This window comes from Wyeomyia smithii, chromosome 1, assembly GCF_029784165.1.
Source record: "Wyeomyia smithii strain HCP4-BCI-WySm-NY-G18 chromosome 1, ASM2978416v1, whole genome shotgun sequence".
Classification (NCBI taxonomy): domain Eukaryota; kingdom Metazoa; phylum Arthropoda; class Insecta; order Diptera; family Culicidae; genus Wyeomyia; species Wyeomyia smithii.
The window spans coordinates 47,289,357-47,303,081 of NC_073694.1; the positions used below are offsets into that span (position 1 = coordinate 47,289,357).

Consider the following 13,725-nt stretch of genomic DNA (forward strand, 5'->3'; position numbering starts at 1 on the left):
TCAGCAATCTGAAATAAAATGTAATCTGGAAAAGTTTTCAACTAAAAAACTACACGCCCCATTCTACGGTGCTTTCTTCTCCTAGTGCGAAACATCTTCCTTTGTGGCTTTGTGTGTGCACTCAACAGGCGGAGTGGTTTACCTTCATAGTGGTAAGGCAAACCCAGGCCAATTACACACATTCAATTGTATTGAATATTTATATAGAGGGATCTTAGATTCCAATGCCAAAAAGGTAGTCTCTATAGTCACTGCTGAAACAATACTCGTTACTTCTAAAAAAGTAGCAATGCCCTTCGTCGCAGTTCTCTAGAAGTGTCCAAGTAAAATTTATCGTCGCTTAGACAATCAAACGCCACTTTGCGCCAAATCAATCCACATCAATTGGGTAAATATCAGCGCGTTAGAAAACTCATAATGACGCCGTTTTAGAGGGTACTTAATTTGCTACTTTATCGCTTTGGTCCTATGGCTCTGTAGCGGCACCGGTCGGTGTGCCGAACGGGCAGCCACGATTCGGCTAGTTATTGTTGTAGGCGGTTCCCCTGAAACCGCTAAACGTTGGTTACGTGGTACCGAAGTATAAACCCCTGCAGCATGGGGAATATATTTCATTGTAGTGAATTACGGCCATTAAATATTTTTTCCGTTCGCCCGTCGGAAACAAACGAGTGGCAATTGGGTTTCTCACCTCGGACTGCGCTCCAAGAATGGACAAATAGGAAGAAGATCTCTGTTGCCGCGGCGGGTGAAGGTGCATAGCCTCGTAATAATACCTGACGACTTGGAAGATGACGAACAATCGACGACGCCCGCCCGCCGTCGGTGTGGTCGAGAACAAAGCATCGAGTTTGAACGATTGAGCAGAATTGTAGCACGGAGCAGTGCACCGGGCTGATTTTGCCGTCGTAAAAATGATTTAAGCTGTGATTTAAAAATATTAAAGTAGCATTAGCACTTCATCTTAATGTTTCGAGAAATCGCGCGGGGTAATTTATGCGCGATCCCGAATGGTTCGTTCGGTAATCGATTAGGGCTTCGAAGGTTACGAGTATTGTTTTGTTAAAAGTCAATCGAACTCGGGTGCTCCTCCGCCAGATAGTAACGAAAACAGTAGAAGATATTGGAAGTTACTACATTGTATTTAATTTTTCCTCACGGAAATCCTCACACATGTGGAATGAAGTGTGAATCTTCCCATCTTAAAATATTAGCTCAACAGTTCCTTTCAGCAGATGCACCACAAAACGGCGTGTGCTCTTTCAAAACAAACCTCAAACCCGAAAATACATAATTTATAGGTGCAAATCAAAGTTTGCGGTATAAGTTGGATCCTTCGTGACCACCGTCGCCACCATTAACGTCATCACGCAGAGCTGCGCTATAAAATCGGCCTCTATATATGTTTTCTGAAGTTTGCGTTCTGCAAACAGTTACAAGTAAAAAAAGAATGGCCTCAGAAATCAATTAGCTATGAAATCGACCCGGAGAGAGCGTTTGGTTTTTGGTCCGATGCGGTTAGTCCCTTTTGTGGGTAGAATTGACGGATGACGTCGGTGACTTCTGTCCTGGAACCGGAACCACAACAATCGAACCGGGGAAAGTTAACGGGTTAGTGGAACGATTTAATGAACTGTACGGTTTTTTGGAGTGGGTTTTAAGCGTAAGCAAACCTTTCGTTTGTAGGCTGTATGTTAATGGTGACTTAAGCGCAAAACGACGCCGACGGCAAAGTTTAGTATTTCCGCTGCGAGTATAAGACCTGGAACTGTTTACATTTCCAGTAAAACAAATCCACACAAACGGCTAATTATTCTATTTTATTTTACTTTCAACAGGGAAAAGCTTTACGCTGACAATAACCGTTTCTACAACACCTCCCCAAGTGACAACCTACGGAAAGGCGATTAAAGTTACCGTAGATGGACCACGGGAACCCCGCTCGAAGACCAGTGAGTATCGCTAGTTGTGTTTTTTTTTTATTGTTTATTTTTACAGGCAAACGTTATTTATTTGTCCAGCATCTGCGGGTGTTGTGTCGAATGTCCCTCTACGTACACATCTATTATTTCAACAACGTTTGACTTACAAGTTTCAATTCTTAAAGAGAATAACAATTATTGGCGCTTCTGTTTAGTCGGTTCTACCTCTACCGAAAAGTAGGTAGAAAACTATCGCATGGTGAGAAGAACAGTGTGAGGAGACCAAACGAGGCGCACGAGTTTGCGTGTTTTGCCCACATGAACTGCAGGTTCTTTCTTTACGGTACGAAAACATATGGTGTGATAGTAGAAAATTGACGAAAATCTTTTTTTTCGTACCATAAGGTTGGCTTTCATACAATCACCTTATTGTTCTTTTATGATTCGGGTATAATTATCTTGATATAAGTAATAATAAGCCGGCAAGATTCGACAATTTTAAATATCTTATAAAGTTTTGAAACGGTCTGTTGTACGACACGTGAAAAGCTTTTCAGTAGAGAAATTTTTAACAATTAAATGTACACAGTAAAAAATCTTTATATCGAATGGCATGTAACGAATGGCTTATGATAAAAAATTTCATAATATTCCACGCAACTTTCAATGATATTGCACATAGTTTCCAAACAAAATCATGGTTTTCATCACACAAGCAGTTTAAAGCACACTATTTAATAAAAAATTGACGCGTGGGTTGCATAAACTCACTCAAAAAGGTAATTCTTGAAATTTAAATACTGGATTTTTCCCAATAATTTATTTTTAGCAAAAATATTTACGAACACCGTGTGGGTATCAGTGGCCCCGCCATTTCACTACATTGCTGATCAATAGTAATGTTAATTTTTAATTACGGGTTACCGATCCAGTATGTTCTAAATTGAGTGACGAAGAGTCGCCAGAAATTTCGCGACTTTTACCAGAACTGCGGATAGTTGATTTTGTGCAGCAATTATTTCTAACCATGGATCACAAAAATGGTTCTAGGTATATAATTGATGCATTTTTGTTCACCACAACAACGCTGAAATACAAAAACAGAATGTAATTTTCCTTTCTTCAAATCTTGAGATTTTTCGTTCATACGAATCCAACATGTACACGAAAGTCACATTTTGCACGGTTTGCTCACGCGATTTTTCCACGCGTCTTTCTCATACGGGTTTTAAAATCAAGGCGTTTTTCACGCAGATTTCCTAGGAAAGTCATCTTTTGCGTGTTCAATGTGTTTCTCTACAAAATCATTTATTTATAGTGTCGATTAAAATTTCATAACCTAATTTCCAAATACTTACTGATTTCTACAAATTTTTCGATAGTATTTTACAAGTGTGGCTTTTTACTCAAATTTTGAAATTCACGCTCTATTGTTTTATACTGATTTAAGAATAACTTTGATTTTCACACCGATATTGATATATAACCGCAGTTTTTCGTGCACAGATATTCTCTGCGCTCAGGCTTTTTAAACTCAAAATGTATATTAGCTCCAACTCATTAAAATTTTTCATGCTGCCGGAGAAAAAACTATTCAAAAATCAATAATTATTGACTTCTGCACTCCTTTAGTTTCAATCAATTCCAACACTTATTTCTGATAAGAGTCACGGAAGAAATCGTGAAGTAATACTAAGACTTTATCTTTTTGATTTCTTCAGCATTATACATTGATGGTGTGTTTGTAGTAGCTTTGAGCTTAACTCACCTTTTGCATCTCCATGAAGGTCACAGGTAGGAAGTTTTTATTAGTAGAGAAAAGTACGTTAAATCAAAATTATTCCTGACCTTGAGCTATTTGCCCTTTATTTTATGTTCAGCTGGCTGATTGAAGAGGCACAATAAACTTTTTTTTGGTACCGATAGAAATGCTGTTGGGGCAATGCACCCAAGTATGTGCTCCAAATTATTCAACATCCTGATTTAGGATCGATTTCAGCCCACAGATAATAGAATGCTATTAGGGCCACGCACAGATGTATTTGATATATCCCAGTGAAATGCAAAATTTTATTCTACACAATGTGGATCCGATTTTAACCAACATACCATAGAAGAGCTGAAAATGTGTTTATTCTCGCTTATTTTCCGTCGGTCTAGTTCCACCTTTGTTGTTGTGCCAATCACCGACGCCCGGGGAGGCGACTCCACCCAGGGCCCTAACTTACGACCCGTTTATTAACGGACCGGCGCCAACGGCTTCACTTCCTCATGCGATAGAAGGCGGCATCCTAGAAATTTTTCGCCCCAGAAAATCTTCCGGTGTCGGCTACGATTGAATCTAGACCAGTTGGGTTGGTTGACGCCGCCCCACAACCATCGACACATATGTCAGCGTTGGGATTCGAACCCAGGCGTCGAGCGTGGTTGGTGGAGACGTTACCAACCACGCTAGGCCCCCGCCTTAAATGTGTGTGGTTTATTTAAAAGAAATACCAAAGTTATTACATTTTTATCCGTGGAATCGAGTAAACCACAAACAGAAAAAAGCCTTTTTCATAAAAGAACAGTCAACAGGTTATTTTTATATTCCACAAGTTTTTCAGCATGGAGTGCATTACTGCAGCACGGAAAGCCACCCTAATTTTTATTTTCTAAAAAGAAACGCCTTTCCAAACACAAAATATTTTGCAAATACACTACAAACCTAACAACAGCTGTTTTTGCACAAAAAATTAAATACCGCTAAATCGACGATATGGACCACTGTGCAGTGTTTCACTCCGTGGTTGATCTGAATCAGTAAATCAACTGATTGGGGCTGGTAGTGACCGACGATTTCCATTGCACAAGTTTTAGTAACTCGATACTTTGAAGGGTCAATAACGACGCCGGCCAAGTCCTTGCAATCAGTTGGGAAGATGAAAGGGATGTCTGCATCTCCACAAAGGTCACAGAAAGGATGTTTTTGTTAGTAGGAAAGAGCTTTTACTATTTTTTCTCAATGAAATTTATAAGTTTATTTTTGGTAGCAATTTATTTGCCGAGATTTTGTTGCTTATTGAATTTTTTTTTTGAGTTTTTTTTTTCAATTATGAAGCTGTTATGAAAATCATTCATGAAAAATTCTTGTTATTTTGATATTTTTTATGGTGATTGAAGTCATTGTAATATCAGCCTAAACATGGCGAAAACAGTACTCCGTTTTGAAGTATGCGTGTATCCAAGAACGGTATCCCTCTGCGTCGAAAACGGACATCGTGCGGCACTTTATAAACGCCAGGATACACCCGTGTCGGCATCTACACACAATGAAAATATTACCAAAAGAGCACGTAAAAACAACGTAAATTTACGTAAACTTAAATGTTTTCGCAGGTTTAGGTAAATAATACGCATAAAAATTGGTGAAAACAACGCAACAGCTCAATAACATGCGAATACCTAAGTTTGGGTAAAAATTTGTATGGAGTTTTAGATATTTCCGCGCAAAACGGACTAATTTGCGTCAATAATACGCATATTTGAGTAGTTTTTTTTCTGTGTACAACATTTTGGCACTATTGGACAACAATCAAAGAAAACCCGGTTCTGGGCGGCTGACGACTCCGAGCGACAAGAAGCTCCAAAGGATGTTGAAGAGGAATACCGAGGTAAATATGGCTACATCGCTGCCTGCGTTTCGCTGGGAGGTTGCTGCAATCGACCAAACAGTGGAGAACATGGACATATAAGTCAGGAAGCGGCAGTCTCGTTCACTGGTCTCGGAGCTGCTGGCAATGACGCAGCAGCAGTGGCTGAATAAGATATTCAAGTCGATTTTCCTGGCAAATCGTGACGTGGCGGTGGTGATGGACGACGAGACCTGTTTCACCCTGGATGGCAACGACTGGCAGGGCACTTCGTGTTTTACTTTCCCCACGTAGGAAGTATATGTCATACACCAAGTTCCCAAGAAGGTGCTGCTGTGGCTGATAATCAGCGAGAAGGGGATGTTGTAGCCGCTCTTCTCTCCCGTTGTTGGAGCCGCTCCGGACTGGCCTTGAACGGGAGAATTTATAGTACGAAGTTGTGTCGTTCATCAAGAACAGGGATGTTACTGATGTGATTTTTCCGATATATTACAGATGCAAATGTAGATGCGGATATCCGTAGCATCCCTTGTGTTTTATATTGCTTATTTCACATGACCTCCCCAGTGCAAAAGTTGAAAATCTCTGTACACTAGAGTACCAATAAAAATCGATTTTTCGAATATCGTTTAGCGGTAGGGCTCAAAAAAAGTCCCCATGCAAAATTTCAGCTCGATCGGACATCGTGATCACGTGCCTCAAAGCTGTTAAAGTTTTACTAAAAATATCAATGAAAAAAAGCACAGGTAGTGATACATCAATTTGTCGATATCGAGTTTTTTTTTATGCCATATGTCTTAGAAATGCATGAAACGTCGACATTTGATGTTAACTCAAAATTATTTTTTCTAAAAGAAAAATGTTTTTTCGAGTTCTCGAAAAAAACCATATCTCGACGTTTTATGCATTTTTAAGGCATTTGTCATTTGAAAAAAATTTCGGTTTCGACAATTTCGTGTACGTTGGATTCTGTTTTTTACGCGATTGATACGTGCGCGCAAAAAAGAATCGCGTAAAAAAAATCGCGTGATTTCGAACAAATCGCGTAAAAAAGATCGCGTCGTTACAAAACCTTTCGCTATGTGGTAAGTGTGTGTGTGTTTGTGTGTATGTATGTCTATGTATGTGTATGTGTGTGTATGTTCGTGTGTGTGTGTGTGTGTGTGTTACATCATGGCTCATAAACAATATATCCCATGTCACACACCGCGTAATTTCAAGAAAATCGCGTAAAAAAATCGTGTAATTTCGAGAAAATCGCTTAAAATAAAATCACGTAAAAAAAGTCACGTAAAAACAGAATTCAGTGTATCCCTACCTGTGCTTTTTTCCATCGATATTTTTGGTGAAACTTTGACCGATTTGAGGCACGTGTTCCCGATGTCCGATCGAGCTGAAATTTGGCATGGGGACTTTTTTCTAGAAGACGAAACTTTTAAACCTACCCCTAAACGGTATTCGATTTTTATTGATACTCTAGTGTACAGTGTCCGGGCCCGTGACTTTTCCACCGTATTTTGCCTTTTTTATTTTTTTTTTATATTTATATATCTTTTTTTCTTCAGTGAAGGAAAACCCGTTAGAGTGAAGCTCCTTTCAAGCCTCTTCTCCAACAGGCACAAAACCTCCAATTTTTTCAATTGTGTTTACAATAACTGCACTTCCAGTGAGCATAATTGCTCTTTTAAGTAAGTGCGGTGAACTTTCATAAATTCATAAGATGCATGTTATATATTGATGTTGTCGATATATCGTTGTTGCCGTAGAACATTGGCATAACTGGGTAGTATGGATACGCAAACATGTAGTTAAGACAGCAGGAAAACGAAGCAGCGAACGACCCGGTCATCTTGAACCTTGGAACTAGTGACGTACATGACTCGATAGGCAAGCTGAGGAGATCACTTGAACATCGAGCTCAAGATAAACTGATGATGGTAATACTGTTGCCGGGGATGACGGGAATGCTGAAACCGTTGAATTATTTGATTAGGGGCGTAGTATCTCTGGCTTCGGCCAGACATATACTTGTATTCGTTACCTTACAGTATAGTTGACCTTGCTACCAGAGTAGCCCGAGTGGAAGAAATATAGGTTGTTATTACGGGAGTCACTCCACCGTGAAATCAGAGTGAAGTGAACAAAATTCTATTACGGGACTCACGTAAGTGAGAAAAACGTCGCAAAGTGACATCTGCCGCGGAATCTGGGTTATTATGAGTGTCATATCAGTGATGTGAGAACGGAAAAAGCGACGTTTCGCGTGGAATTATTTCACGACCATTTTGAACGGTGAAATGATTCCACGAAGATGCCATAGGTCTTAAAGTTGATTGATTTGTGATCCAATGGTAAATATTGAATTTATTCTTCAGTAACGAAACGAATTTGATCCGTACCTTAAAGCGGTCAAATTTTCATTTTTATGCCCGATGAAAAAACGCGATACCGAAAAAAACATTTTTTTTATGCCGAATGTCTTAGAAATGCAGAACACATCAAGATCTAGTGTTATCTAACGGAAAAAACGACATTCTGGGAATTAGAGATTTTTGAGCTGGAACACAATCTCATTTCACTTGTTCTTTCGTTTTTAATTGAGGCAGGCAAAGCATTCTATTGTGACTAGGCAAAGTATGAACAGGAGTGTTTTATCATCTCTGTATTTGGTCTCCTGAGCACCAAATTTGTTCGATTCCTTGTATCATAACTGTGAGTAGAAATGGCGAGTCGCTGGTTGTGGTGTGCGTTTATATTGTACAACATATTGTGCATTTGTGTCACGCATTGCAACTTCCGCAAGGCCATTACCGGCAATATAGGTCCATCAGCTTCCGCAAATTTAGCGTAGGTTATAATGGAGGTTTCTTAAATATTGCTTTCAGACAGCGATTCTGTATCCGTTGAAGGGATTTCAGGTTTGTTTTATTCGCCGCTCCCCAAATTCAAAATAAATTTTGCAACTTCGACTGGCCAAGTGCGTGGTAAAGTGTTAGAAGTTGCTTACGTGGGAGGAATTTAGAGATCTTCCTTAGAAGGCCACAAACTAAACTTAGACTGGAGGACACTGCTGCAATATGATGTTTCCATGTCAATGAGGAGTCAAGTATAAGTCCAAGATATTTAAAAGTGCTTTCTTGAAGGATCTCAGTTGAGTTTACTAGAAGAGGGGCGTTAGTGGCAGATACAGAGCGGGACGTGTGAAATATCATATATCTTGTCTTGCTTAGGTTGAGTGACAGGAGGTTCTCGGCAAAGTACTTTTGCAGCAATCCCATATCCTCCGACATTTGATTTTTTATGACATCCGGACTGGACCCAGGATACGACAGGGAGGTATCGTCAGCAAACAAGCGTGGTTTACCGTGTAATCTGAGTTTTGCTATATCATTTACGTAGATTAGAAACAGCAACGGGCCTAACTTGCTTCCATGTGGAACGCCAAAAGTCAAATCACACGGGGTACATTTGGCTCCATTGGTTTTGACGTACTGCGTTCGGCCACTAAGATAATTACCAATTAATCGATTGTCAACACCTCTAATTCCGTAGTACTCTAAAGTACGATTTGGTGATCAATTTTCCTGAGTCTAGTTCTCCTGTGATATCGTCAACGAGGTCCAAAGCGGCAGTTAAAGCACTCGAACCAGCACGAAATCCATATTGATAATTGTATAATAAACGGTTCCTTTGTAGAAAGTCGACAATCCTTTTAGCCAACAACTGTTCCAAAATCTTGTTCATTGCGGATATCACAGAAATTGAGCGATAATGACTAATTTCCGTTTTGCTGCCGGACTTGTGGATAGGTACAACATGAGCTATTTTGAAGAAGTCAGGATAACGTCCTGATTCAATGCATTCGTTAAAGACATCTTTCAGCAAAGCTGAAAAGAAGACATTGTGAGTTTTGAGAAATGAGGCTGGAATGCCATCTGGTCCACAACTTTTAAAACTATCCAGTCCAATAATTCTGAAAACGAGTTCTTGTTCTGTTGCTGGCGTCAGGAAAATTGAATTCATTTGATAGTTCAGGGTTCCGAAACAATTAACATCACCGTTACTGCGTATTGCTGAGGCAAGCTGGGGTCCTACGGTGCTAAAGTAGTCGTTAAATGCATTTGAAACTATGTGCCCATGTGAATCCTACAAAACTCGAACTGAATGGCCATGTGATGTTACATAACGATTCAGTTCGAGTTTTGTAGGATTCGCCTTTGATTTCTTCCGACCTAACAACTCGTTCATTTTTCCATTTATTTTTTTGATCTCCAGTTCGAAAGATCGAGCCATAGTAAAACCTTTATGCTCTCTCCTTTTCTAATTGAACTTTTCTAGATACATAGGCTAGAAGTTCCTTCGAATGATTATCGGTGGGCCGTTTTTTATGTCGTGCAAACACTTTTTCTTTCATATGAATGAGTTTCCAGAGGTCAAATGACATCCATGGGCAAAAACCCTTTACCCAGCTCGGACCGTGACTTTCTTAGTAAATTGCTGTTTTATTCGACTGTATAAATCCAGCACATCTCGCAAGCGGTTAACTGGTAATGCATCTGAGAGATCATGAATGGCGACTTCGAAAGCTTCGTTTACTCTTGAAAAGTTGATGATGAGTTTTTCTAGTGTCCTTATTTCCACTGTGTGACAAAGTGAAAAACTAGAAAAAATAAAACAGTGGTCGCTGATATCGGACTCAACGGTTTCATTTGGTATATTCCTTCTTAGCGCTTCAGAACAAACCACATGATCTAGTGTATTACCCCTACTTGGACGAGTAGAAAATGTTTTTGTTACGAAAAAATTATAACTATTGAGAAGATTGTTGAAGTTACTTCATTTACTGGAATATTGACATCGCCTATAATTGCTCAGTAGTCTCCTGGTCTAGTTGATTCTATCATCGCATCTAGCTTGGTTAAATAAGTCGAATATGCGAAGGATGGTGGTCTGTATACGGCGTGCAATTCCATTCGCGATGTAAACAGCTAATCCACCTCCTTGAGCAGAAGGACGACAAGAAAAAATGCTCTTATATCGTTGAATTTCGTAGAGTGACCTATTGTTGTCTTTAACCCGAGTCTGTCCTATCACAAGAACATCTGTATGACCAGTGTATAATGCCAACGTCACGATTTAGAGCCTTCTTCACTTCGTACGTATGCAGTCCCTCCCGGTCCTTGGCTCTATGAACGAAAGACTAGGACAGATTCACTTTTTTGGCACATCCCTGACCGAAGCATTAGGATTCCGCGTAAACACCTTTGCAGCAAGCTTCTGATTCTGATCACTAATAGAACATCCATTTTGACCGCATTTCCCTTCCGTCCGATGCCCAAAGTTTCGTGGTAACATTTAATCACACGGCTCACCGTTGACTGCACGATTCCTAGTTGTTTTCCGGTGTTCCGAATCGTCGTTGACGATTTTCAAGGTGCTTGCGCAAAATCAATTCGTGACGTTACTTTTCGGGTAATAGCTTACTTACTTTACTTTTACGGCGACCGACCGATTATCGATCCAATGCCGAATCCAGAATACGTCGCCATGTCACTCGGTCTTAGGCTGCTATCCTCCAATCTCCCCTAACACCTATTTCGCGGGCATCCGCGTCGACAGCAAGCATCCAACGAGTGCGAGGCCTGCCTCGAAGCCGACGGCCTCTATCGAGATTTCTGCTAAATGTAGTCTTCGCTGGTCGTTCTTCCGGTATTCTAGTTACATGTATTTCGTTTTGGCAGAGATAATGATGAGCCCTACTCTCTCAGCTTCCCTCCTGAGAGATCCGAAGGCCTCTTCCACAGCTCTACGGTTGATACCAATGATGTCAATATCGTCCGCAAAACCTAGGAGCATGTGAGACTTCGTAATGATGGTGCCGCTTTTTTGCACGCCGGCTCTCCGTATAGCACCCTCCAATGCGATGTTGAACAATAAGTTTGACAGCCCGTCTCCCTGCTTCAAACCATCTAACGTCACGAAGAAGTCCGATATCTCACCGGCTATCCTAACGCATGTTGTAGAGCCTTCAAGGGTGGCACGTATCAGCCTAATTAGTTTAGTTGGAAAACCATGTTCGACCATAATTCGCCATAACTCATTTCTCTTTACTGTATCGTACGCCGCCTTAAAGTCACTGAACAGATGGTGCGTCTGCAGGTTAAATTCTCGAAATTTATCGAGTATCTGACGCAGGGTAAACATTTGGTCCGTAGTGGAGCGTCCCCCTCGAAAACCACATTGGTAATCGCCAACAACGGCCTCAGATATAGAATTTTGTAAACGGTGTTGAGAAGGGTTATGCCCCGATAATAAATACAGTCCAGGCGGTGGCCTTTCTTGTAGATTGGATATATGAGACCCTCCAACCAGTCCGAAGGCATTTCTTCATCGGACCTATTCGCCTATTCAGCTATTCGCTCCCGACTTTAAAAAGTTCAGGTGGAATGCCGTCCTTACCAGCTGCATTGCAGTTTCTCAGCTGTTTCACTGCTTTCTTAACCTCGTCCATGGGTTGTGGGTCTCCATCTTTGCCATCATCCTCCATCACCATACTGCTCCTTCCGACTACGGGTAATGCAATTGTTTACAATTTTCGGAAAACTGACAGCGCTTCTTACCAAATTTTCAAGACAAAACACCCAATGGGTATTTTTCTACAGCATTTTTCCCGTGAAGCAATTTTATATGGGACACGATTTGAAAGCAATATATATTTTGATAATCTTCTCTTTTTTTTTTTAATTTTTTGCCATCGTATTGCATGTGACTATGCGAGTTGCCCAAGTTTAAAACTAGCGAAATCATTGAAAAAATTAAATTAAATTAAATTTCTTTTTTAAATTAACTAACGAACCGATGGTTTCGTTATCTTTCCATAAACACATTTCCCCAGTACCGCATCATGATGAGCTGATAAACCGATTCACATCTCAACCGGCTCAACTGTAGTTAGCACATTGACCGTGAGAACGTTTGTTTTCTTTGTTTTGTTTCCACTGCTGAGAAGGGTCGGCGGTTGACAAAAATAAACACTGCCGGCGCTCTACGGTAACAGCACCGACAGTGTCGTTCTGTTTGAAGATAAGAATACACGACACGAAATATATGTAGTAAACGAACGTTCCGTGCGGTCTACCGAAGTTCGCATGCATCCGGATATCACACTTTCGTGTGACCGAGCAAATCAGCTGACTGACCAAACCCATTCCAGCGGTTGTTGTTAATGAGGCTGTTGCTCACTCTCCTCGTGTAGCTCAGATAAACATCTTTGCGGCAGTTCCCCTCTTTTTCTCTCTGAGACTTCCTACGGGAAGAATTATTGCGTTATCGTTTTCCAGTCGCCGCCGGTACTGTTTTGATGGGAATAAGTCTGCCACTGATAGTACGATTTTGGACGATGGTGAACGAGTTATCTTTTGTTTCTTTTTTTTTTTTTAAATAGACAATGTGAAATAAAATTAAAATAATACATTTCCAGAATAGCCCTATTTTATAAATGTATTGGTGATGCGTTAATTTTGTAATAAAGTATGAAACTGTTATTCAAGCATCAAAGTCCTTGGCTTTCAATAGTAGATTTCTGCCCTATGCATAGGGCTGTCGGTTTTATCATCGTCTACCCATCGAGTGCGTCTTGAACTGTCCTACAGATCAGACATTTTTTCGGTTGCTTGTGGACTGGTCTTTGACTGCCTATAGCTTCAAAGTTTGTGTTTTGTCAGTGTGTCTTTTAAAGACTACCTGAAAGTTATTTCCCATCAGTCTTTCTCAAGACTACCTACTTTTGAATTTAACATTTGTTTTAACTTTTTTCGTATCACTTGAAATGGCTGGACGGAAAAAGAAACCTCGCATCGCTGCGGGGAGGAAAAGAGAGGCATCTCTTTCTGACACATCGAGTGTCTGTAGTGACAATCCTTTTGATATTTTGCCTGAGCAAGAAGCTGGTGAAATGGAAGTTACCAATAATGAGACTATACAAAATATAAAATCTTTAAAAAAGGAGAAAGTTCCACCTATTGTGGTAACTATTTCTTCTGAATTTAATATATTCAAAAAGGAACTTTCAACGTTTGTTTCTGACGTTAAAGTTACCTATCAAATTGGCCGTAGAGGTGAATGCCGCTTATTAGCCGACTCAGTAAAGGGTCGTGATCGTCTTGTTCAGT

The 13,725-nt window shown here is 40.3% G+C and overlaps 1 protein-coding gene across 2 annotated transcripts in view; it reads left to right on the forward strand.

The window, feature by feature from the left end:
- The window catches only part of LOC129718579 (protein lozenge), a 135,445-nt gene that overhangs the window by 59,754 nt on the left and 61,966 nt on the right, over nt 1–13,725 (forward strand). For both annotated transcript variants that reach the window (XM_055669488.1, XM_055669489.1), the window contains exon 4: nt 1,839–1,952. In XM_055669488.1, coding sequence (XP_055525463.1) covers nt 1,839–1,952 — 114 coding nt within the window. The remainder of the gene's footprint in view (nt 1–1,838; nt 1,953–13,725) is intronic.